The sequence below is a fragment of the Trichogramma pretiosum genome, unplaced genomic scaffold (genome assembly GCF_000599845.2).
Source record: "Trichogramma pretiosum strain Unisexual culture from Peru unplaced genomic scaffold, Tpre_2.0 scaffold19, whole genome shotgun sequence".
Lineage (NCBI taxonomy): Eukaryota > Metazoa > Arthropoda > Insecta > Hymenoptera > Trichogrammatidae > Trichogramma > Trichogramma pretiosum.
The window spans coordinates 1,367,706-1,389,057 of record NW_019641707.1 but is presented as its reverse complement, the minus strand read 5'-3'; the positions used below and the strand labels follow the sequence as shown (position 1 = coordinate 1,389,057).

Genomic DNA, 21,352 nt, shown 5'->3' with positions numbered 1-21,352 from the left:
AACAGCTGACATGAGCCAAGTGGGGGGTCATAAAAGCTTCTTCTCCTATAACCTCAAGTTTTGCATAGTACTTTAGTCGATAAGTGTTGTCAATTTGCCAACTGTAAAATAATTCATGAGGCAGCAACAAATTAAACATATGTGAAATTTATGATGTATACAGTCTGTAAGATCTAATTACTAATGAGTGTGTTGAATTTAACTCGATGTAACTCGATGTTTATTTTGCAGAGTTATTGATTAGCAAATTACTATGCGAAATCTCAGACTGGAGCTGTATTTAAAAAGTAATATGAAAGAAGATTCAATCAAATGACCGAGTTCTACAGTCGTTTCTTCGTAGTTAGTTCAGAAAAAGATGAATATTCCAATTGTCGCATTATTATTTATCCTAAAATGTGTGTCACTAGTCACCGGCGTACCTCAAAGGTTCGAAAAAAAAGATCTGTTGAAATTACGTGAAGAAACTCGAGCAATGTTCGATCATGCTTACTCGAGTTATTTGAAATATGCGTATCCCTACGATGAACTTCGTTCTTTGAGCTGCGATGGTTTTGATACGTGGGGAAGTTTTTCCCTTACTTTGATCGACGCTCTTGATACATTAGCTGTCATGGGAAATTTTACTGAATTTAGACGAGTAGCCGAAATCATAGCATCAAGATCTGACTTTGAAGCCAATATTAATGTTTCAGTATTTGAAACTAATATCAGAGTTGTAGGAGGTTTGCTGAGTGCACACTTGCTGTCACGAAAGGCAGGTATGCAACTAGAGCCTGGTTGGCCTTGCAATGGTCCATTGCTTCGTCTGGCTGAAGATATGGCTAAAAGATTAATTGTAGCTTTTGACACTCCAACTGGTATGCCATATGGAACAGTTAATTTAAAATATGGTGTTCCACCAGGTGAAACAAGTATCACCTGCACTGCTGGAATAGGTACGTTTTTATTAGAATTTGGAACGCTATCAAGGCTAACTGGCGATCCCTTATATGAAGAAGTTGCAATGAATGCTATTAAAGCTCTGCACCATTATAAATCCAATATTGGCTTAGTTGGTAATCATGTTGATGTTTTAACTGGACATTGGACAGCTCAAGATTCTGGTATTGGAGCTGGTGTCGATTCCTATTTTGAGTACTTAGCTAAGGGAACTCTTCTTTTTCAAGATCCATCATTAGCAGCTATATTCCATGAACTTAAAGCAGCTATTGAAAAATATATTAGAAGAGAAGACTGGCATTTATGGGTTTCAATGACTAAAGGGCAAGTTACACTACCAGTTTTTCAATCTCTGGATGCATATTGGCCTGGTGTACTCAGCTTGTTTGGCGAAGTTGAAGATGCTATGAAATCACTTCATAATTACCATAAAGTATGGAAACAATTTGGTTTTACACCAGAATTTTATAATATTCCTCAAGGTGAAGCAGGTACTAATAGAGAAGGATATCCATTAAGACCTGAACTCATTGAATCAGTTATGTATTTATATAGAGCAACAGGTGATCCATTTTTAATTCAAGTAGGAATTGATGTTTTGAGAAGTTTACAACACAGTGCAAAAACCACTTGTGGGTATGCTACTATTAATGATGTCAGAGACCATAGAAAAGCTGATAGAATGGAATCATTTTTCTTGGCTGAAACCACCAAATATCTTTACTTATTATTTGATCCTGACAATTTTATTCATAACAATGGTAATAATTCATTTTATATTTAATGCTCATAAATTTCAAAGTTTGTTTATAATTGAATGCATTACAAATTCTTTATATTTTTAGGAGAACATGGTGATATTATTCAAACACCATGGGGACAATGCGTTGTTGATGCTGGTGGTTACATATTCAATACAGAGGCTCATCCAATAGATCCAGGTGCATTGCATTGCTGTCAGCATCCACATAATCTTTTTACACAAAAAAAATCACAGCTGTACAAATTTGTTGCTGTTGATAATAGAAAAAGTAAAGATCCAATTGATGTTAAATATTTTGAAGATGATGTAAATAAAAATATAGGAAAAAATAAATTTATAAGAATTGAAAAACTATCAGATATTAAAAAAGCAAAAGCTGAAGATAAAGTGACTAATGAACAGCTCAAGAGTTCTGAAGGGTCTGATAGTGAAATTAAAGATCAGTTTAATGGCAAATTAGTAATTATGGCTCCTCCAAGTGAAATTTACAAAGTTGATGACAGCGAACACATAGAGATATTAGGAACTGTTCCACGAACAAGTAAGGAACACGCAGCTCCTCTTATAGAAACAGCTCAAACAAATTCAACACCTAATGATGATGAAAAACCTACAGAAAGAGAATTTTATAATGATCCTCAAATTTTATTAGAAAGAATAAGAAAAAGTAATTCATATCCTTCTAATTTAACAGCTAAAGAAGATTTTCAACTGTTAAGCTGTCAATCTCAACCTTTCTTACAACGAATATCGATTGTTGGTGAATTTTTTTAAATGACTTAGATAAATGCGTTATTTTATTATTATAAACTACTTAAGCTGCAAGAGAACTGAGCATATTTATATTTTTTAATTAAAAATCTGGTTTAATAAGTTGAAGAGTTGAATGCAATTGAAGACTTATAAAGTACAACGAGTAAATTTTCTGATAGTAGAATCTATTGAATATCATTATACTTTTTGATACAGGACTTGAAAAATTTTGATTTTTAACATTTGAAACACACCTCTATGACGTAAATTTATAAATTATTACATTCTAAATGAGAATATTAACCAAAGACAGTGTGAACTCCAGAAGTACAAAAAATTTTATACAAATTCTGCATTGCTACTAAATGTTTTACAATATTTATTTAAAAAATGTTAAAAATATTTTATTGCCAATTTTGCATTTTTTTGATTGTAAAAAATATAAATCTTAATTTTGTATTTATGTATTCGACCGAATCGTCAAAGTGTGATATGAATTTAATGACGAGAGTTGTTATTTATAATTTAATAAAAACAAAAATGTTACATTTTTAAATTGTTTTTGATTACAAATGCTCCATCTTAGAGAGTAAATCTCTAAAATTGTGAAATCTCACGCGCGTTCATTCGCTTTCACCATCCATTCATTATCAGGTCATTTAAGTGAAAATTTGATTCTATTAGACTATAAGCTATAACACTTTGACAGTGTACGCCTACAAAAGAGTATCAAATTTACAGCATTAATTCACCTGTTCTCACTGTATAGAGCGCTTGACATTCAAAAAATTCGTAACCGTTTCTTTTCACACATGCCGTGGATCAAACAAGCCAATCGCGTTCTCTCTATCTTTCCCTACTCCTATCTGTCCGGCGTTACACTCTCATTTCGAACGCGTGTAGGATGAAAACGGGTGACAAGCAGTCAAACTATTACGTTACGCCGTATATTAAGAATCGCCGCTATTGGCCCGCCCATTCTTTTCTTTTTTTCTTTTAAATCTCACGTTTTTCGGAGTACTACGGCGCCTTCGTACGCTGAAAAAACCACCTTGCGGAAGATTCGCCAATGCAGCGAGAGCAGAAATATTTGTAAAAGCCGATGTATGACACAGTGTGACGTACAAATCCATTTGCCGGTTACTCAGGCGCAGTTTGATAAGTTTAGATCGAAGTATAAACATAATTGTGGGGTGCATTGAAGATCAGCATCCGTGAATCATAATGGAAAACAAAAGCCGTGAGTACACTGTTACAATAGTCAACATTTTATGCGTTCTAAATACTTGAATTAACCTGGAAAAAAAATGGCTCAGGTATTAAGGAATATGAAATCGAATACATGAAACATGAGATCGATACTTCATGAAGTAGGCTTGATTCCAAATGTGCATTCTTTGTTACTCAACTTTATGACGTTGTTATCAATTTATAATGAAACAGAATTTAGTTGTTGAAATAAACACATTTTTTTCTTTACAGCAAACATTTCGAAATCAAAAGGGGCTGGTAGTGGTTCTGATTACACTACATGTTCTGATAACAGTATTTTGCATGATATATTATCTCCAAGACAGTCAATCATTTTAGCTGGGCATATTGCTATTGATGATAGTTATGAAAGCTATGACAGCGATGAAATAGGTGATGAAGCTGAAACAGTGCGTTTTTCAGCACCCACAAAAATTGAATTCAACAATGAAAAAATTAATATTCTTGATCAAAATTTAGATGTCTTAACAGAAGAGGATGAAGTATATGCTGATTGTACTGCTGATACAAGTTTTTTACTAGAAGATAATAGTAAAACTGATAGTACTGAATACATGGAATTGGTACATACAACTGGACTTTGTAAAACTCCATCTTTTTCAGATATGCAAAGTTCTGATCGTTTCAATGATAAAGAAGATTACAAAAAAGCTGTGGATTTTGAACAACAGTCTACAAAAGCTTTTATCGAACCAAACAGATTAGTAACAATAATGGAAGAAACTGAAGTAACACAAAAAACTAATTCACTTCTTGCTCCAGAATCAGAATCAATTTGTCATGAAAAAAATACTGGAAAAATGATTGTTGAAATGGTTAATAAAATAAAAACCTTGGATAATCCTGCTACAAAAAAAGTATTATTTACCAATGAAGATAGTATCATAAATTACCAGAGCAATGAAGTCTCAGTGAAATTGAATCAATCTCATAAGAAAGAAACAATGTCGCCTCATAAATCTCAATGTTTTTCAAAAAAAAGAGATTCAAACAGATTTTGCAGTGCCAATCATAATACTACAGATTCATTCGTAGCATGGGAAAAATATTGTCAATCTGAAGAAAAGTTATCACTCAGAAAAAGCTTATCTTTTTCAGAATTAAATTCAGGTTCTGTAAATTATGCAGGAGATGACGAACGCTCAGCTAGTTTCAAAACTTTGGATGATATTTATTTATCTCACTGCACTCTGGAAACTGTACACAGTGAAAATAATACCACAAATAAATCAGGTAGACTAAGAAGACGTAGTAAATCTTGCGAAAGTCTACTGCACGAAGTAAAACATTTACCTCACATTTTGTACAACAAATTTTTAAATTGTTTATCCAAGGAAATAGATAAAATGAAAAAAGAAAGTACCAAATGTACATGTCAAAAGCCAAGGTTTATCATAAGTGAAAATGTCAGATATATTCGACACAGAAAAAGTAATAAACTCACTGATTCAAAGAGTCACCAGAATACTAAAGGTAAATTAATTGACTTTATTCATTAATGTAACTGTCTGCAACAGTAATGAAACATTTTTCATTTCAGATGGAAAAAACTTGTTGAAAGTGTCACCCTTACAATGCAATCGCAAACAATCTAATTTATCTCCAAACTCACTATTAAATTCAAGGCAAAATGTAAAATTATTGAGTCCTAAATCTCCTAATGCATCCATTGTTACACCAAAGAAACGCGGATATAATTCGTGGCAAAAAGAAATAGTATCTCCTGTTGGAGAATACATTAGGGGGAAAAGAGGAAGTCCATTTGCTGCTTCTCCAAGAAAAAAGCTTAATATTCCGTGATTTTTGAAACGCAAATGCGAAGTGATTATTTTCATTTGTTGTATAAATTTTATAAACAAATATTTTTAAAAAATTAATAACTAAGGAGCTAGCATTGATTAAGTATTTTTGTGCATATATTAATATAATTTAGATGCTAGATATTTGTTTAGGGTGTCCCAATATGTGGATTAAAAAGTACTTAATATAGGAAAACATAAGTAACTCTTTGCCTGCTGTTATTTCTATTAAAAAAACTTATTTTCTGAATGAAATTCATGAAAATCTCTGTTAAAAATTATAAAAAAATTTTAGTAGCTTCAATAGTCGAAAAACAACAGATTGAGGACTAAGTGCAAGCATAAGATGACTAAAATATACTTTTAGAGAACAGTAAACATGTAAAGTAAATATAGACACAGAGTTTATATGTATAAAAAAATTTTATGTTTTTATAATTAAAAGTTTTGTAATTCAAGAAATGAATAATATTTAATAAAACAGCAATAATTTCTGTTGAGAATATTAATTATTTTGCATAAAAAATAATTGTGTACCTTGAATTTATTACATATACTTTCATTTAAACCAATTCAAGATATATTTATACTTGTGATGCAGCTAAATATTACAATAAAAAAACTATCACTGTTCAGTATCAGATAGTTTTCTTCTTTTCATTTCTTCTTCAATGGCTCGCATTTGTTCTCTATTTCTTTCTTGATTAATTTTTTCCATTATTTCATGATTGTAGGTAGAATGAAGTAATAAAGCCAAAACTCCTGCTCTAGATGCCATATTTGACCTGATTTGTCTTTCTTGTTCCAAGAGTTCATCAATTTTTAACCACTGTCGAACCCTTTCCATATCTATTTCAGCTCTACGCAATTTTTCCCAAACATAATGTTTAGTACAGCTTTTTTTTGGTGCTCTGCAATATTCACCAGTTGCATCAAAAACATTGGCGACTAATGGACATCCACAAACTTCTGTGTCACTGATTTTTGGATCTTTACAATGCTCTGGGCAAAGCACTTTTAATCTTTTACAGTACGTATGGTTCATTGGATTATAATAATCACAGAACATGACTTGACCTTCGATCCTAGTTTTAAATATAGAACCAAAAGATGCTTGTGATTCATACTAAATAAATTGCAAAAATAAGAAAAATTGTATTAGCACAACAAAATTGTTTTTGTTTATTTTAAAAGATACATAAATAAATTCATACCTTATTAAAACATTTTTCCATATGTTTTATAGCAGTCCTAGAATTTACTTCATGACCACATGTTATACAATACATACTCATTTCTGTATCATCATTATCATCAATTTCAGTTCTAGGATCTATAGTATCATTTTTTGCTCGCTCTACTATTCTATCCAACTCAGCATGTCTTCTATCTAATTCATGCAGTATTTGTCTCACATGTTGTTGTTGTTTTCTGACATTTTCTATAGCCAAACCATTATTTTGTTCAGCTATACATGGGGTAAGGCCCCATTCTTGGAGTCTTGATGGAAGTACTTGAAAAATTCTACTAGTTGCTAATTTTATTCCACAGTCCTCAGAACAATATTTACTTCCAGGTCTTGATTGTTTCACACAAGATGGTCCATAGCAATGTCTGGGAGGTTCCAGGTAATCTATTCTTTCACTACTCGAATCACGACGCCTTCTTTTAGTTAATTTTATATTACGATTAACATTTTTAGAAGGTTTCAACGGATTACCAAAAACATGACACATTTTTTGTTCACAACGAAGTTTTCCACATCTTGAATATCCAAATCTTTTCAATTGTCTGAATATACATTTTAATATTTTAATCACATGTTTGATACTTATCATTTATATATAATTTAAAATTTAGCTACATAAAATTTTTACCTGCAATTATCACATTTACCACAATTTTCTGTTCTTAGGCATCCCCTACATTCGCCACAATGTTTAGATGGCTTTTTTTGACCAATGGTTGCAGGATTATAAGGTTCATCTTTTTCGTATTTTGAAACTTTTTCTTTTTCCTTATTTTTTTTGTGCTTTCGATCATCTTTGTCGGTTTTGTCAACTTTCTCAGATCTCTTTGGTTTGTACCTTGTTTGTAAAGTTGGATCTTCCTCTTTGCATTTCTGTAAATTAAAGAAATAATGTCTGTAATATTCAGGAAGCATATAAGTTGAGCATTTTAAGTCTCGTTATGATTTAGTAATGCCATTAGCTTTATTCACAAAACCACTTACTGCACAAAAAAACTGCTTGATGTGCTTGGCTTCTTTTTCAGTTATGTTGATACAATCTCCATGATACCATTCTTCACACGAATCACAAGCACTATAAAAAATAAGTTATATTTATTTATTCAAGTATAGTTTTTCAAAATTCAAAATAAATCATTTACATCATGAATCTGGAGCTGTCAGAACTTCGACAAATGCAATAGGCTTGATCATCTTGTTTTAAAAGAGTAGCTATTTTACTTTTTCTCTCTGGAAGCATGAACTGCTTAGCAATTTCTTCTTTCTGTTAAAAAAAAATATTTTATTTTTTAAACTTAAATAAAGGGTTCTTATTCCTTTTACATAACCTAATTTATAAAACAAGTTAGGATGTATTTTTCTTGTTATTGCGATACAAATGTAGATAAATAAAGTTAATGCATTGCATTAAAATAAGCAATATTAACAGAAAAATTAAGCGCCGCACTGAGTTTTATTTATCCTTGAACTTACCGACAAACCATGGCTTTTTTCGCCCATTGTGTACAAACTTGATTAAAACAAATCTGCTTTCTGATTTGTACAATTACTATGGTGTATAAGTTAAACAGTGAAAACAAGTTTTAGGTATTTACTGTTCATTTATCTATCACTAATGACGGTAAAAAATTAATTGCGATGCCAATACTGAACACATAAAATTGTAAACTAAATGTGTTAACTGCAGCCGAAGCCACGCAATAGTCTGGCTTCTGTCTGCCTTCTGCCAGTACGAAGGTTTACATCAAATACCAAACAAACACGGCTTCTGTTGTGTAGGCATGAATGGATGTGAATTGTGAATGCGCCTCGGCGAAGGAAATGGGAGACAAGTTTGAAAATTTTATTTATCTAGTCTCCGTAAATTTATTATTAAATAAAATATCATGTATAAATAAAAAATCAACATATTATTTTTTAAAAAAGATTGAACGAAGTAATCGTTTTGCTGTACCGTATTAAAGCATCTCAATTTATTGCATTTTTTATCATCGTTCTTAATGGTGTATTATTATATCGCTTTTCAATTTTAAATCTGCACACGCTGCTCTGTTATTGTTGTGCTCCGCTATACCATTTGCTTTTAAACTGAAAAATAGCTCGTAAAAAATATCTCATTTTATGAAATTAGCGAGTTCAACGAGACACTGCAACGAGTCAGCAAGGATCTCCCTAGTGGTCACCATTGTTTGTTAATTCTTCTTGTTTTTTCGCATTGTTCAATAAAAAGCTTTACCTTAAAAGAAAAATAATTGAGATGGAATCGATAAAATTAATACCTCTCGAAGAAGAACTGAAAAGAAATCCAGAATTGAATTTATCGGATATAAAATCTTTGAGAGAGTGGCTGAATAAGCAGCCCCATTTGCCGGCCATGACGGATAGCGAGTTGGCCCTATTTTTGCATAGTAATTATTACCGATTGGAGCCGACGAAATCCACGATCGATACGTTTTACAGCGTCAGAACGCACGTGCCGGAATTTTTCGATGGCAGAGATCCTCTGAACGATCCAGGACTCGAGCAAATAATGAAAGTAGTGTGAGTATAAAATATTATCTTATTTTGGGTGAGGTTTTGAATTTTTTTGAATAATCATGCGCCACAATCGGTATCGAAATAAGACCGACGACCATATGATTTTTGACGCATCCAAGCGAAATCGAAGTTTGGAATTGTAACTTTGCAAGTGTTTTTCTAAGTATTAAACGATTAGCGGAAAGTCCGAGAGATCCCGACGACAAAAAGTTGTTTAAAAAATTCTGAGCCTCGGATCCACGTATAATTACGATAAACGAAAGATCGACATTCTTACAGTTTAAACATGCCATTGGAACGATCGACCAAGGACGGCTATCGCGTCATTTACGGAGCTCTGCAGGATTTCGACGCGAGCCATTACGATTACACCTTGAACATGAAGCTCTTTGCCATGGTCATGGACCTGTGGCTCTATACCGAGGGCACGACCAAAGGCCACGTCATAATTATCGATCTCAAGGGCCTGGTAATGGGCCACTTGGCTCACTTCAGCCCGATGGCCCTGAAAAAGTTTCTCTATTATTTGCAAGAGGGCCTGCCGGTCAGGCTCAAGGGTTTTCACTTTTTCAATACGAATCCCGTCATGGATCTGCTCATGAACATCATGCGTCCCTTCATGAAGAAAGAATTGCTCGATGTCGTACGTATGCCGTAAAAATGCGCGAACAATTTATACGTCGATTGAAAATTGCAACGATCGATTTTCGCAGCTTCACTTGCATCAAAAGGTCGAAGGCATCGAGGCCTTCAACATCCCCGTGGATATACTGCCGAACGAGTCCGGAGGCAAAGCGGGACCCCAAAGAGAGCTGTTTGCGACCGAGGCCGACAAATTGAGGCAACATCGTGACTGGTTTCTGCAGGACGAAAAAACTAAGAGGGTCGACGAGTCGAAGCGGCCCGGCAAGGCGAAATCTGCCAATGATCTTTTTGGCGTTGAAGGTAGTTTTAAAAAATTGGAAATTGATTGACTCATGACTTCCGTTTAATTCGATGTAAATGAGTTATAAATAAATCTGATACTTAAAAATGAGTTGATTAAGGCTACATACATATTTATATAAAAATATACATTTCCTGTGTGATTAATTCGAGAAAAAAATTGTTGTTGAAAGCAGTTTTCTTTTTCATTCGTTTTATTGGAGGCCACGCGCCTATTTTTGTTGTCGTTGTTCTTGCACGCACGCGAACTCATTCAATAAACGTCGGGGACCACGTAATAAGCGAGAAACTAGTTTTGAAAGTGGGGAGTACGAAAAATGCAATGGAAGAAAAACTCGTTAATACCTGGCATTGATGATAAATTGTTATGCATCTTGACAATGTCACGAACGTGATTCTTCACAAATTCAATATTGTGTAAGTTCGCACTCGGCTCGAGAACGAAAAACATGAACACTGCGAAAAATTCTATGCTCGAGAGTGCACAGTCGTCGTTGTCGATGCAAAAGTGCCACGCCAAAGTTGAATCATAAACGATGAGCAAGATGGATATCTACGTGACGTTCGAGGAGGAATTGAAGAAGAATCCGGAGTTGCGCAAGTCCGACATCCAAGCCCTGCGAGATTGGTACGAGAAGCAGCCTCACCTGCCGAAGATCCGCGACAGCGAGCTGGCCTTGTTTTTGCACAGCAATTACTATCGCATGGAACCCACGAAGATAACGCTCGACACGTTCTACACGATTAGGACGCACGTGCCGGAATTTTTCGGCAATCGAGACCCCGTCGGTTCGAAGGAGCTCCGAACCACCTTCAAAGTCGCGTGAGTTTTTGCGGTAAAAACCGCATTGTAAAATTGGCTCGAACGCGATTGGCTGGTAAATAATCGTTGAATTACGCCGGCCGTTCAGATCCACCATACCGCTGGAAAAACCGACGCGCGATGGCTACAAGGTCTTGTTCGCCAAGCTCATCGATTACGACCCCTCCAAGTACAACTACTACGACAACATGAAGTTCTTTAATATGATTCTCGATCTGTGGATGTACAGCGAGGGCACCATGAAGGGCCACATCATTCTCATCGACGTGAACAACGTCACTCTGGGTCACGCGGCTCGCTTGAATCCGATCGGCTTGAAGAAATTTTTAGTTTATTTGCAGGAGGGATTGCCGGTCAGGCTCAAGGGTTTGCACTTCATGAACACGAATCCCGTGATGGACGTCATCTTGAACATGATGAAACCTTTCATGAAGAAGGAACTCATGGATGTGGTGAGTAAAGATCGCGTACAGTGCGACGACAAAAAGCATGCAATTGCGTCGATCGATTCAAACGATCTTACCGATTTTCAGCTGCACTTGCACTCGTCGCTCGAGAGTCTGGATAAGCACATACCTTTGGAAATTTTACCGAACGAGCTTGGTGGCAAGGCCGGAGCATTGGCGGATATGCATCAAGCTCAACTGGCAAAACTCGAGGCGCATCGTGACTGGTTCTTGAACGACGAGGCCAAGTCTCGCGTCGACGAGAGCAAGCGCCCGGGCAAAGCCAAGTCCGCTACCGATTTGTTCGGCGTCGAGGGAAGTTTCAAGAAACTCGATATCGATTGATTGATTTATTTGCCAAAGAGTCGAATAAAATATACTCTGCATAGATGAAATAATCATCATTACTTCGTATCAATCGAGACTTTTATTTCCAACTGTAAATCCATGAAAAAAAAAATGAGTTTCCAATTGCTCAAGCGCCAAAAACACACGGAAGCGCTCCTTCTCAAAAATCACTTTGCCGATGCCTTACGTTCTATAATGTGTACGGCGTATATTTATACTACGTCGAGTCGCGTGGATTTCATTAAAGTCCTTAAACATTACGGACTTTCACTATATTGCGCGTCACCGACTTCGCATTCATGTATACACACGCACTTACACAAACGTACGGCGCGGCTACACGTACACGTAACGAAATGTATAAGGCTCGCTAGTGAGAGAATATCTTGCACGAGTTGCGACTTTTCATCAGTATCAAACTGGAAGAGGCTTCGATACATTCGACTGTTTTTTTTTTTTGTCAATACGATCACTTGAAAACGCGCAAAACCATGAAGGTTTTATTGATTGTAAGTCCATTTGATTGTACCATCCGATCGTCGATCAAAAATTTTCTTGACGTCGGTTTTATACGTGTGCTCGGTAATGTGCGCGGCCTGTGCATGTATAATTTACTCCGCGACATCGATCGTGCACCACATAGACATTGGGCACGAAGTATCAAAAGTATCCGGCGGCCGACGATTCATAAATCGAAAGTGAAAGTTTTTCAATTATTATCGCGTGTTATCAACCGAATCGCGTCAGCCCAACTTTGTGTATACGCGTTAAACAAAACCTATCGGCGATGGTTTTTCCTTCTTCCACATGCGATGTTTGGACTCGACACTGTAGTAGGTGTAGTAGCGACATTACGAAAGGGAATATCTGTCAACAGGTTTTTCGGCATTGAATAAATTTCCAACTTGCGTGATGTAAGATCGCGACGATGAGTCACTACTTTGCGTTACGATCCACGGTCTTACTCCTCTTGTATTAACGATCCGCGAGATATGATAAGATTTATTTTTAAATCGTCCTGCTTCGAGAGCCGAGACGAGTATGAAAATCAATGAAAATTACATTTTTCACGTACCGATGCGCACGATTTCAGGCAATTTTCGCGTCGGTGAGCTTGGCGAGCGCCGACGTATCTCATCTGTTCGACGCCACGACGACGACCACGACTCAGGGGCCACCGAATCCTTACAGCTTCCAATACGTGGCTGGTCGCTTACCGGGCCACATCGACCGCGTACACGCCGAATCGGGTGATGGTACCGGTCGCGTTCAAGGTATTTCATACTTTATCGATTTCATTTTATTGATTTTCAAAAGTCGTAATTGATAATCTACTATCAAGTCGCAATCATAATTATATCAGTACTTGATGAGACTCCAAGGGCAACGTCCTGTTTGCAAATATGTTGAAAAATAATAAGAAAACGACGACTTTCTTTCGAGAATAAGTACAAAAAAAGAAGTATGCATTTTTGGTATTAAATAGTATTTACGATTTCGTAATAAAATTATATTCATTTCATTCAGTAGTAGTATGAACATTCAGTACGTTAATCACAACTGAAGTTATCCAGTATAAGCAGAATTTCTTTGCTTGAGTATATTCTTCATCTGCTAAATTGACACATATAATTTATAAAATCAAATATTATAGGTACAAAGAATTTAAACAAAGATTTAAGATTTTTCAAGATTTTTTATTATCATAAAATTAATCTATGGAAAATCTATTTCTTAGCTTCACGAGCAGCTTTGCGCTCTGCTGCCCTCTTGAGCTGAGCCTTAGGCTTGAGGTTGTGCTTCTTGGCGAATCTCTGATTCTTCAAGAATTTCAGGTCCATCTATATTAAAAAAATAATTTAATGTTAATATTTATTATAAAAAATATTTCTCAAGAATTCTTTTGCATTAAGTAAATCAATTACATTTGGTAAAAGTATAGCTTTTGTTTAAGACATACAATACAGGTAGAACTAATGAAAAATTGCAACAAAATAGATAACAGCACTTCAACAAATTTTCTGTCAAAAATTTCTGACTAGTCAAGACTAACACCAAATTTTGTTTTGATAATTGTACAACTATTATAGATAAATTCATATTCGAAAGTTACTTACACCCAAGGTGGACTCGTGCAGCTTCCTCTTTGGCTTCTTGATTCCATTTCTGTGAGCCTTGCGGCCTAAAAAATAAAAAGTAATTTATTAATATTTCGTCAATATAAAAGCTAAGTAAGTTCCAGAAGTAGGTTAGGTGCAATAAGTTGAGTAAAATTTGATAGAAATTTGAAGACACATGCAAAGAAACTTTTAACAAAAGTTAAAGTAATGGTTTTCTCAAACTTACTTTGGTTGTGATTGGTGTGATTCTTCGACTTGGCCATTTTAAGTTAAATCTGGAATAAAAATAATAAATTTATTAACTATTTGGCAATTTCACAAGTGAATTTGTGTTCGTGTAATTCGTGTGCGTTTACAGTACACTAGAGGTTAGAAAAATATCGAACAAGTTTTATTAATGCAATAACTAGAGATTAATAAAACTTTTCACATTGCACAGTGCTTTAACCAATCGCGATCGTTAATAACAAAGAATTATTTAAATAAAAAACGATAATTACAAAGATTAATCAGATAAAAAATAGTTTTAAAAATTGGGCATTACCAGGCTCGAAGCAAGATACAACGTTAAGAAGAAAAGACTCGCTGATTCTACACGAGGACCAACGTAGTCGACGACTGCAACTAGCGCCACGCGCGGAAGCGCAAAAAGCGCGAAATTTCGTACTTTATTCTCGACGAACTCGATGACTGTGACGAGATATATGAAATATATTTTTTGTTTGCCTAAATTTTAATATATTATTATTTATTTATAATTTTTTTAGCTTCAAGAATGGATTAACAATTAATTCGTTATTTTCAGGATCTTACTCATTCGTTGACCCAAAATCAATCGTGAGAACCGTCGAATATACAGTTGATGAAAATGGATATCACCCTACTTTGACCGGCTACGATGATATTTTGAGACAACCCAAAGATTCTGAAGCTGTTCGTCGCGAAAAAGAAAGACACGCTTTGCTTTACCAGAAAATCGCAACACGCAATTCCCAAGGCATTCCAGCGAACTTGCCAAGAGTAAAATCAATATTTTCTTACGGACGATCTAATATTTTTGTTTTCTTCATTTAGGAAATTTCAAATAATTTTTGCCATTTTTTCTAGGACACGAAGAGCGTTGCGAATGCCAAAGTTCGTCATGCAGATCTTTATCAAAGAATCGCTGCCGAGCACGCAGCCATTGCCGCCCAACGCGAGGCTCAACGATTAGCTTACGAGGCTACATCTGTACCCAACGAAGTTCGTGAATATGACTTCAATTACAATTAGAACGGCCTGTTGCCGCAAAAAAGAGTAATTTTCAAATAAATCAACAAAATAGTAATATGATTTTTACATTATTTATATATTTTATTAAATACATGGATCGAGACGAAAAGATCGAGTAATAAAATATCATCCCAAAACTAACATTCCATAGTTGTCTGATTAAGTTTTGCAAAAAATTTATCATGCTGTATTTATTTCAAACAGACTGGTTATATGAATATCTTCAACAATTTACAATAATTTGATCATCCAATTTAAAATATTTTATTTTACTAATTATTAAACTCTCAAGAGTTTAGATGAATCTATAGCAATATCAACTCTAACCAGTTATAGAGAATTTTTCAAACTTACAACAAAATCAAGCCATTAGTGAAACTGCTCATCTTTCTAATTAAATAATTACAATTTATTCAGACATTTTACATGATATTTAAATTCATTAACAAGTTCATAGGACGTATGGACACCAAACCATAATGACAGACGTACAAAAACAATATTTATTTTCAGTCTGATCTCTTGTGCCTTGGTTAATAAACCTTAAGCATATAAAGTGCTGTAAATTATTCTATAAATTATGTACACCGTTATCAATAGAAACTCTTTCATGAAATAATTATAATTAAAATTGCTTAAAATTAAATAGAAATTAAATGTCATTACATGTCATTTTTTAAAAAAAATTATTACTGAATAGTATTAATTACCTCAAAATCATATCAGTTCTTCCAATTAGACTTTAAAAATTTACAAAAGTTTTAAATATATTTGCATAGATTGAATCTCATAAAATCGAAATTTAAAAATAAATTATTATAGTTTGATGTGCAATTTATAATGTGTAACTTTTATAAATTTCATTGAATAAGACAAAATATATACTTCTGGAACATGCGATTCATTAGATACTAATGCATCTTTAGATTTTATATAGTGTATATAAGTCATTTTTTATTTTTTTAATAAATGCTTTATATCTTTGTTCTGTCTTTGTAAAGTTATATCAGCTTTTTCAGCTTTTTCTGTAATGTTATCTATTATATCATTTTGAGTTTCAATTTCTTCTGATAAACCTAGAGCTAAACCTTTTAACCTTTGAATAGAGCCACTCATTTCATCTAAGTTCTTTTCTAATACAGCAGCTATATTTTTGGCAACAGTTGGATTAAATTCTTCATCTTCGTTCAAACCTTGCAAACGAAATGAAGGGTGTTCTGAGTTTCTTCTGGCATGATCCGCATTAGTATTAAGTTTAGCTTCTAAAGAACTAGATGAAGTTGGAGACATTGGAGATTCTGGAGATTTGATTCCACTTGCACTTGAACCAGGAGCAAAATCCATTGATTTGCTTCCACTGAAATAATTTTTCAGCCCCCCAAAGACACTTTTTATACCTTGAATATGTTTCTGACTGAAACGTAGAGTATTGTTTATATCATCTAAACGTCTGTCAGTACGTTCTAATTGCTCGCGCTGCCTGACAAGTTCCTAGATCATATTAATTGTATTAATTTTTAATTTAACTTTTGACAGATAAAATTTTCTGAAGCAAATAATTTAATATATTTAAATTACCTCTGCAGTGAGAATTCCAACTTCTTCAGAATCTCTCAATACAGATATAGACCTCTGAGATGACTGTATAGTTCTTTCTTCAATCTCTCTCTTTCGTTGAAGAAGTTCTTGGTGTCTGCGTTCCAAGTCATTATTGTAATTTTCATAGTTACTGCTATACCCTGGAGAGGTAGGGTTCTTACGAGGTGGAGCACTTCTCAAGAAAGTTTCATCGTCTACATCATCTTCCAAAGAGAAAAATGGGTTTTTAGGATCACTCAGATAGTTGTTACTGGCCATTTTATCTATTAATCACTGTAAGGAAAATTTGCAATTGAGAACAGTAGCAGACGTTCAAGAATATAACTTGAATCATTCAACTCACCACTAAGCCTTCCACTAACTTTTTTTCAAGTCGTCGATTTCGTTGTAACGTTGCAATTCGAAAAAAAAAGAGAGAAAAGATTTGATCCGCGCGTACCACCGCCTATATGCACGATAAAAGTGTTATCGAAAATACGTTCGTGTATTATATGAGTTTGACACTGACACAATTCGCTGCCACGTACTGTCAGTCGAGTATAATAACGTGTACACTTGGATGTGGTGAGGCTGTAATCGGCGTCGACGTTATTTGGTCCCAAGAACGGAGTGACTGGCGCGTACTATAGATACATACCGAGAAATTACTGACAGATCAGTCGCATAATCACAGTGACTTACAATCGCGGATATGTATTAGAAGAGGACAGTCAGATTAAGCGTACACACGTATAGATATAAACACGAGATGATCATCACTGCTTAAACTCGTACTATTTATCATTGCAGGAGCAGCAGCAGACTATAAAGTGTGCACAGCATCGTCGTTGTGTGTTCATGTAGAGTTACGACGATTTCGCTTAGAGACAGCAGCACTGCGCGTTTGCAGCAGCGTGCGTGGATGATGAAAGCGCGAGCGAGCGTAATTTGCGCTGCGTCAGTGTGCTGCGAGAAAGAGATAGTATATATGAGTCAGTCGATCACCGTCTACGTCGAGTCGACGAGGAATTTTCAAAGTATTTGCATGCACAGTGCTGCGGTTGGTTACTTAGAAACTGAGCGCTTGCGGTAAATTACGAGTTCGACAATTTGTCGCTAGTTGACAGCACTTGTCTGCGAACAAGCGTTTGCACTCTCGCGTGTCAATGTTTGAAAATACGGACTGTAATGTAACTTGAGTTGGGAAGGAGCAAATACATCAACGACTTTACGTATATGATACAAAATGTACACATCTTTATTATCACACTTACACCGTCATAGATATTTTTATACATTTTTTGTAATTTACATCGATTTCTTTGGTTTCAATAATTTACAACACAAGTTTCGAGTTTATTGCGAGAGGAAATGAGCAAAGAGTCACAGGTGCTCGCTTACAAATCGATATCATTCTCTATACTTTATAGATTATCACAGTCCTTTGGGTGCGGAGTTACTTGGAGGATTCTTGTGCTTGCCGCTCGGTTTTCCACGCCTCTGCCGATGGGGCTGATCGAGGCGGAAATCGTTGAAGTAGCTGTGCGAGCTCTTTGCCCGTGGCCGCTCGACGGGCGCGTTCAGCGCCGAGGTCCAGATCATCTGCGCGACGATGCCCAGAGCTCGGGACATGCACAGCATCAGTTGATTGTAATTCATGTCCTTGAGACCGTAAAACTGTCCGAGAAAAGAGCGGACTTTAGCTTAAGATCGAAAAAGAGAAGCAGATTGGTTTGTACGTAGCGTACCTGGAAGAGTGGAGCAGCGATGGCATTCTGCTCGGCGACTATCGTTCGGTTTCTCCTTTGCTTCACTTGTTCCGTGTAAATGTTTGAGACTTCCTGCGACAACTGCAACGATTCAAATATACCAAAAAGACGAATGAATGAAAAATAATTACGCCACAAAATTATGTCAATGACGACAGCTATAGTACCTTGATCTCGGGATCATCGGGCACGTGGCGCTTGACGTAGTCCCTCAGCACCGTGTAGCGAGTGTCCTCGAACTGAGCGACTTTGTGGCCGGCGATCTGATAGCGTCGATTCACCAGGGTACTCACGAAATTCTGCAGGATGTCGTTCTTGGGCTGTCGGCCGACGGCGTTCTGCAGCTGCACGAGAAAGTCCATGTACTGATGGAGCGTGCCGCTGGTCGGCTCGTTGGCGTAGGCGAGAACGGCCGCGGCGAGGGCTCGGCTCGCGTCGAACTGACTCGATCCCATTATTTGGGCCACGTGCGCCCCGGGTATTCCCCCGTCGTCGTCGCTTCGAGGTCGAATCAAATGATGGCTTTGAATATCGACTGTTCTCGGGGGAATAGAGAATCGATCCAAAATATATTATGACTCACGCATTGACGGCGATGTAAAGTCGGAGAAAATCGGTTAGACTCTGCTTTTGAGCGTCGGTGAAGTTGTTGTTGTTGGTGTCGCCGGTGGTGCGCAGGCAGTCGAGGAAAAACTCGGCCCAATCGTACTTCTCGAGGGTCAGCGGTATCTGAGGTCGGGACGACTCGCAGGCACTGACGAGGGCCACGATGGCCGGTAACGACGCCAACAGCTCCATACTGTCCTCGTAGACGTGCTGCACAAAACGATCGTCGTAAATGTTTTTCTCGATCAACGCGAAATCTACTTCATCTTTTGCAGTCCTACCTCCCAATAGGTGTAGCTCATAGCTCCGCTCTGGACGGCTTTTTTGTAGCGCGTGTCCGCGTCGAGGGCCGTGAGGGCGATGGCCAGCCTACCGACCGGAGGCACACTGGGTGGTAGCGATTTCAGCACGTTGCCCACGACGCCGCCTAAATTGCCGCTCGACTCCGAGAACCACCAGTCGCGTCTCTGGTCCCGACGCTGGGTCCAGTCGTTTATCAGAGACTCCGTTTGCTCTTGAGTCGGCACGTCGCCGGTCAGCAGTAGCCAGAACACCGCCTCGGGACTGGGCGACTTTCCTTTGCGAGGCAACAAGTCGAAAATCTCCGGGATCGACAAACCTCGATATTTGATCTGCGCAAAAAGCGTTAAATCCGTGAAAGATACGAACATTGTGAAACAGTGGCAAGTGGGTGAAAAAATTACACCTACCCCATTTTGGGTATCCATTTCGGAAGTTTCTCTGATGAGGGCATTGACACCGTCGAGACCCCGATAAATGTCGTTGACGGTGATCTGGCTGACGACGTCGAGCCCGTGCAGCTGCTGAAACTTCCGCAGCAGGTCGTGATGCACCGGGATTTTTTCGCATAATGCCTCTTTGAGGTCATTGCTGCTGCTCGGCACGCCTCGAGTCACGCTCAACTTTTGCGAGAGAAAAAAATACAGACACACATTTAAAAGAAAAGAAAATAAGTACAGGCGATGAAACTGCTGCGGTGCAAAAACTTTGGTGATTATGCGCTTGGGTAAAGTTTGCGCATAAAAAGCGCCAACTTAATGAATGGTATGGTTTCATAAGTACAATCGTAAACAAAGAGTAAACTCGATGAAGCGATGAGTTGAGTTTTTAATTTGAAAATAAATACCTGTGAGTATCGTGAGTAATGAGTCCGATCATGATCGATGTCAAGTTTTTAATGCACAATGAAAGTTACGCGATGGCAATATAACCTAATACTTGAATTACCTTCAAAAAGATGCTGTTGTTACCATTCGCAATGTCACTCGAGAGTGAACGTTTATTGATTCTTATAAGCACTAAACCAGTCGATTTGAGAAGTTCGTTTAATTTAGCATTACGCCAAATTTGAATCATCTTAGAGTTACGTGTTAAGTTACTTTTATTACTTGTAAATTTAGCTATTTAAAAAAAATTAATAATCAAGTCATGAGAATTGGACTTGACATAAAATTACTAGGTGTGTATGTGTTTGCGTATGTGTAGGTGCAAGTATCATTGAAAGCTCGAGCTTTCAAATTTTCGATATATATTTTTTTCTATTTACATCATAAAACTTCGCATTCGAACGTTCCAGCTATGAAATTGCAGCAAACTTCAGCACAGTTAGAGCTCATAGCCTACGTACTTTTGACGACACAGATATAGTATAACTTTTCACAGATAAAAAAAATCTTCGCGAGTCAAAAACTCGGCGGCGCGGATGACTTTTGAAGACGCGTTCGTTTATTCGGCCATCGTCGCAGCTAATAATAACAATGTATGGCACAGTTTCAACGCTTCTGCTCGAGAACAATCGCGTTTCAAGGTTAACACGCAATTGCTTTTTAGCGCACGATAAACAAATTAGAAAAAAATCAGAGAACTCCTACCTAGGACACGCTCGTACGAAGACTAGGTCTTGAAATATTTTTACTCGACTATCGAAGCTTGCACACGAGCAAAAGGTATAAAGTTCGCAGTAGCTTTTTAGTGGGACACGCAGCAGCAGTAAAACAGCTGAGAGACTCCCACGCGAGCGCATCTAGGCGTCGTACAGCACAGCTGGGCTGCAACGGTGCAGCAGCACACAGCGTGCAAATGCAATATCATGCACGCCGTCGTCGCAA

General features: G+C 36.7%; 8 protein-coding genes across 11 annotated transcripts; 4 read left to right on the top strand and 4 right to left on the bottom strand.

Annotated features, from left to right (window-relative positions):
- Positions 1-52: 52 nt before the first annotated feature.
- On the top strand, positions 53-2,856 carry LOC106650854 (ER degradation-enhancing alpha-mannosidase-like protein 2). Of its 2 annotated transcripts, none has more exons than XM_023463057.1 (3): positions 53-162; positions 232-1,703; positions 1,788-2,856. In XM_023463057.1, exons 2-3 carry the CDS (start codon positions 359-361, stop codon positions 2,477-2,479), a joined length of 2,037 nt encoding a protein of 678 aa, XP_023318825.1. In that variant the 5' UTR covers positions 53-162; positions 232-358; the 3' UTR covers positions 2,480-2,856. The 2 variants fall into 2 exon arrangements, with proteins under 2 accessions (XP_023318825.1, XP_014224571.1); XM_014369085.2 differs by having other exon boundaries at positions 58-166.
- On the top strand, positions 2,854-6,005 carry LOC106650875. Of its 2 annotated transcripts, XM_014369124.2 has the most exons (4): positions 2,854-3,698; positions 3,941-4,102; positions 4,190-5,203; positions 5,271-6,005. In XM_014369124.2, the coding sequence occupies exons 1-4, from the start codon at positions 3,683-3,685 to the stop codon at positions 5,528-5,530; spliced, it is 1,452 nt and encodes a 483-aa protein (XP_014224610.1). In that variant the 5' UTR covers positions 2,854-3,682; the 3' UTR covers positions 5,531-6,005. The 2 variants fall into 2 exon arrangements, with proteins under 2 accessions (XP_014224610.1, XP_014224609.1); XM_014369123.2 differs by having other exon boundaries at positions 3,941-5,203.
- Positions 6,006-6,126: 121 nt separating this feature from the next.
- LOC106650878 (CXXC-type zinc finger protein 1-like) lies at positions 6,127-8,519 on the bottom strand. Its single transcript, XM_014369128.2, has 6 exons — positions 8,252-8,519; positions 7,921-8,042; positions 7,763-7,853; positions 7,407-7,651; positions 6,744-7,320; positions 6,127-6,655 (listed from the first exon to the last, which is right to left on the bottom strand). The coding sequence occupies exons 1-6, from the start codon at positions 8,276-8,278 to the stop codon at positions 6,155-6,157; spliced, it is 1,563 nt and encodes a 520-aa protein (XP_014224614.1). The 5' UTR covers positions 8,279-8,519; the 3' UTR covers positions 6,127-6,154.
- A 415-nt stretch (positions 8,520-8,934) lies between these two features.
- On the top strand, positions 8,935-11,948 carry LOC106650786. Its single transcript, XM_014368986.1, has 6 exons — positions 8,935-9,319; positions 9,596-9,959; positions 10,030-10,261; positions 10,793-11,084; positions 11,173-11,536; positions 11,618-11,948. Exons 1-6 carry the CDS (start codon positions 9,036-9,038, stop codon positions 11,873-11,875), a joined length of 1,794 nt encoding a protein of 597 aa, XP_014224472.1. The 5' UTR covers positions 8,935-9,035; the 3' UTR covers positions 11,876-11,948.
- A 289-nt stretch (positions 11,949-12,237) lies between these two features.
- LOC106650828 lies at positions 12,238-15,293 on the top strand. The gene is made up of 4 exons (XM_014369050.2): positions 12,238-12,387; positions 12,972-13,152; positions 14,804-15,018; positions 15,106-15,293. Exons 1-4 carry the CDS (start codon positions 12,370-12,372, stop codon positions 15,268-15,270), a joined length of 579 nt encoding a protein of 192 aa, XP_014224536.1. The 5' UTR covers positions 12,238-12,369; the 3' UTR covers positions 15,271-15,293.
- LOC106650830 (60S ribosomal protein L29) lies at positions 13,555-14,640 on the bottom strand. Its single transcript, XM_014369051.2, has 4 exons — positions 14,543-14,640; positions 14,225-14,273; positions 13,996-14,060; positions 13,555-13,719 (listed from the first exon to the last, which is right to left on the bottom strand). Exons 2-4 carry the CDS (start codon positions 14,259-14,261, stop codon positions 13,606-13,608), a joined length of 216 nt encoding a protein of 71 aa, XP_014224537.1. The 5' UTR covers positions 14,262-14,273; positions 14,543-14,640; the 3' UTR covers positions 13,555-13,605.
- Positions 15,294-15,330: 37 nt separating the features above from the next.
- LOC106650827 (synaptosomal-associated protein 29) lies at positions 15,331-17,805 on the bottom strand. Of its 2 annotated transcripts, XM_014369048.2 has the most exons (4): positions 17,397-17,805; positions 17,213-17,314; positions 16,849-17,142; positions 15,331-16,761 (listed from the first exon to the last, which is right to left on the bottom strand). In XM_014369048.2, exons 3-4 carry the CDS (start codon positions 17,125-17,127, stop codon positions 16,225-16,227), a joined length of 816 nt encoding a protein of 271 aa, XP_014224534.1. In that variant the 5' UTR covers positions 17,128-17,142; positions 17,213-17,314; positions 17,397-17,805; the 3' UTR covers positions 15,331-16,224. The 2 variants fall into 2 exon arrangements, with proteins under 2 accessions (XP_014224534.1, XP_023318858.1); XM_023463090.1 differs by having other exon boundaries at positions 17,213-17,805.
- A 278-nt stretch (positions 17,806-18,083) lies between these two features.
- On the bottom strand, positions 18,084-21,272 carry LOC106650866 (citrate synthase, mitochondrial-like). The gene is made up of 7 exons (XM_014369103.2): positions 20,472-21,272; positions 19,934-20,146; positions 19,505-19,855; positions 19,201-19,433; positions 18,785-19,115; positions 18,597-18,698; positions 18,084-18,525 (listed from the first exon to the last, which is right to left on the bottom strand). Exons 1-7 carry the CDS (start codon positions 20,598-20,600, stop codon positions 18,283-18,285), a joined length of 1,602 nt encoding a protein of 533 aa, XP_014224589.1. The 5' UTR covers positions 20,601-21,272; the 3' UTR covers positions 18,084-18,282.
- Positions 21,273-21,352: the final 80 nt, after the last annotated feature.

Coding starts and splice junctions, on each gene's coding strand:
- LOC106650828 (XM_014369050.2), top strand. Junction 13,153..14,803: donor TGGTACCGGTCGCGTTCAAG/GTATTTCATACT, acceptor CGTTATTTTCAG/GATCTTACTCATTCGTTGAC. Junction 15,019..15,105: donor TTCCAGCGAACTTGCCAAGA/GTAAAATCAATA, acceptor CATTTTTTCTAG/GACACGAAGAGCGTTGCGAA.
- LOC106650827 (XM_023463090.1), bottom strand. CDS start 17,127: ATGGCCAGTAACAACTATCTGAGTGATCCTAAAAACCCATTTTTCTCT. Junction 16,762..16,848: donor TTGGAATTCTCACTGCAGAG/GTAATTTAAATA, acceptor AATATGATCTAG/GAACTTGTCAGGCAGCGCGA.
- LOC106650854 (XM_023463057.1), top strand. CDS start 359: ATGAATATTCCAATTGTCGCATTATTATTTATCCTAAAATGTGTGTCA. Junction 1,704..1,787: donor CAATTTTATTCATAACAATG/GTAATAATTCAT, acceptor TTATATTTTTAG/GAGAACATGGTGATATTATT.
- LOC106650786 (XM_014368986.1), top strand. CDS start 9,036: ATGGAATCGATAAAATTAATACCTCTCGAAGAAGAACTGAAAAGAAAT. Junction 11,085..11,172: donor CGAACCACCTTCAAAGTCGC/GTGAGTTTTTGC, acceptor CCGGCCGTTCAG/ATCCACCATACCGCTGGAAA. Junction 11,537..11,617: donor AGAAGGAACTCATGGATGTG/GTGAGTAAAGAT, acceptor ACCGATTTTCAG/CTGCACTTGCACTCGTCGCT.
- LOC106650875 (XM_014369123.2), top strand. Junction 5,204..5,270: donor GAGTCACCAGAATACTAAAG/GTAAATTAATTG, acceptor TTTTCATTTCAG/ATGGAAAAAACTTGTTGAAA.
- LOC106650878 (XM_014369128.2), bottom strand. CDS start 8,278: ATGGGCGAAAAAAGCCATGGTTTGTCG. Junction 8,043..8,251: donor AAAAAAGCCATGGTTTGTCG/GTAAGTTCAAGG, acceptor TTTTTTTAACAG/AAAGAAGAAATTGCTAAGCA. Junction 6,656..6,743: donor TGGAAAAATGTTTTAATAAG/GTATGAATTTAT, acceptor CAATTTATTTAG/TATGAATCACAAGCATCTTT.
- LOC106650830 (XM_014369051.2), bottom strand. CDS start 14,261: ATGGCCAAGTCGAAGAATCACACCAATCACAACCAAA. Junction 14,061..14,224: donor TCACACCAATCACAACCAAA/GTAAGTTTGAGA, acceptor TTTATTTTTTAG/GCCGCAAGGCTCACAGAAAT. Junction 13,720..13,995: donor TGCACGAGTCCACCTTGGGT/GTAAGTAACTTT, acceptor TTTTTAATATAG/ATGGACCTGAAATTCTTGAA.
- LOC106650866 (XM_014369103.2), bottom strand. CDS start 20,600: ATGATTCAAATTTGGCGTAATGCTAAATTAAACGAACTTCTCAAATCG. Junction 19,434..19,504: donor TGAGCTACACCTATTGGGAG/GTAGGACTGCAA, acceptor CGTTTTGTGCAG/CACGTCTACGAGGACAGTAT. Junction 18,699..18,784: donor CCGATGATCCCGAGATCAAG/GTACTATAGCTG, acceptor GAATCGTTGCAG/TTGTCGCAGGAAGTCTCAAA.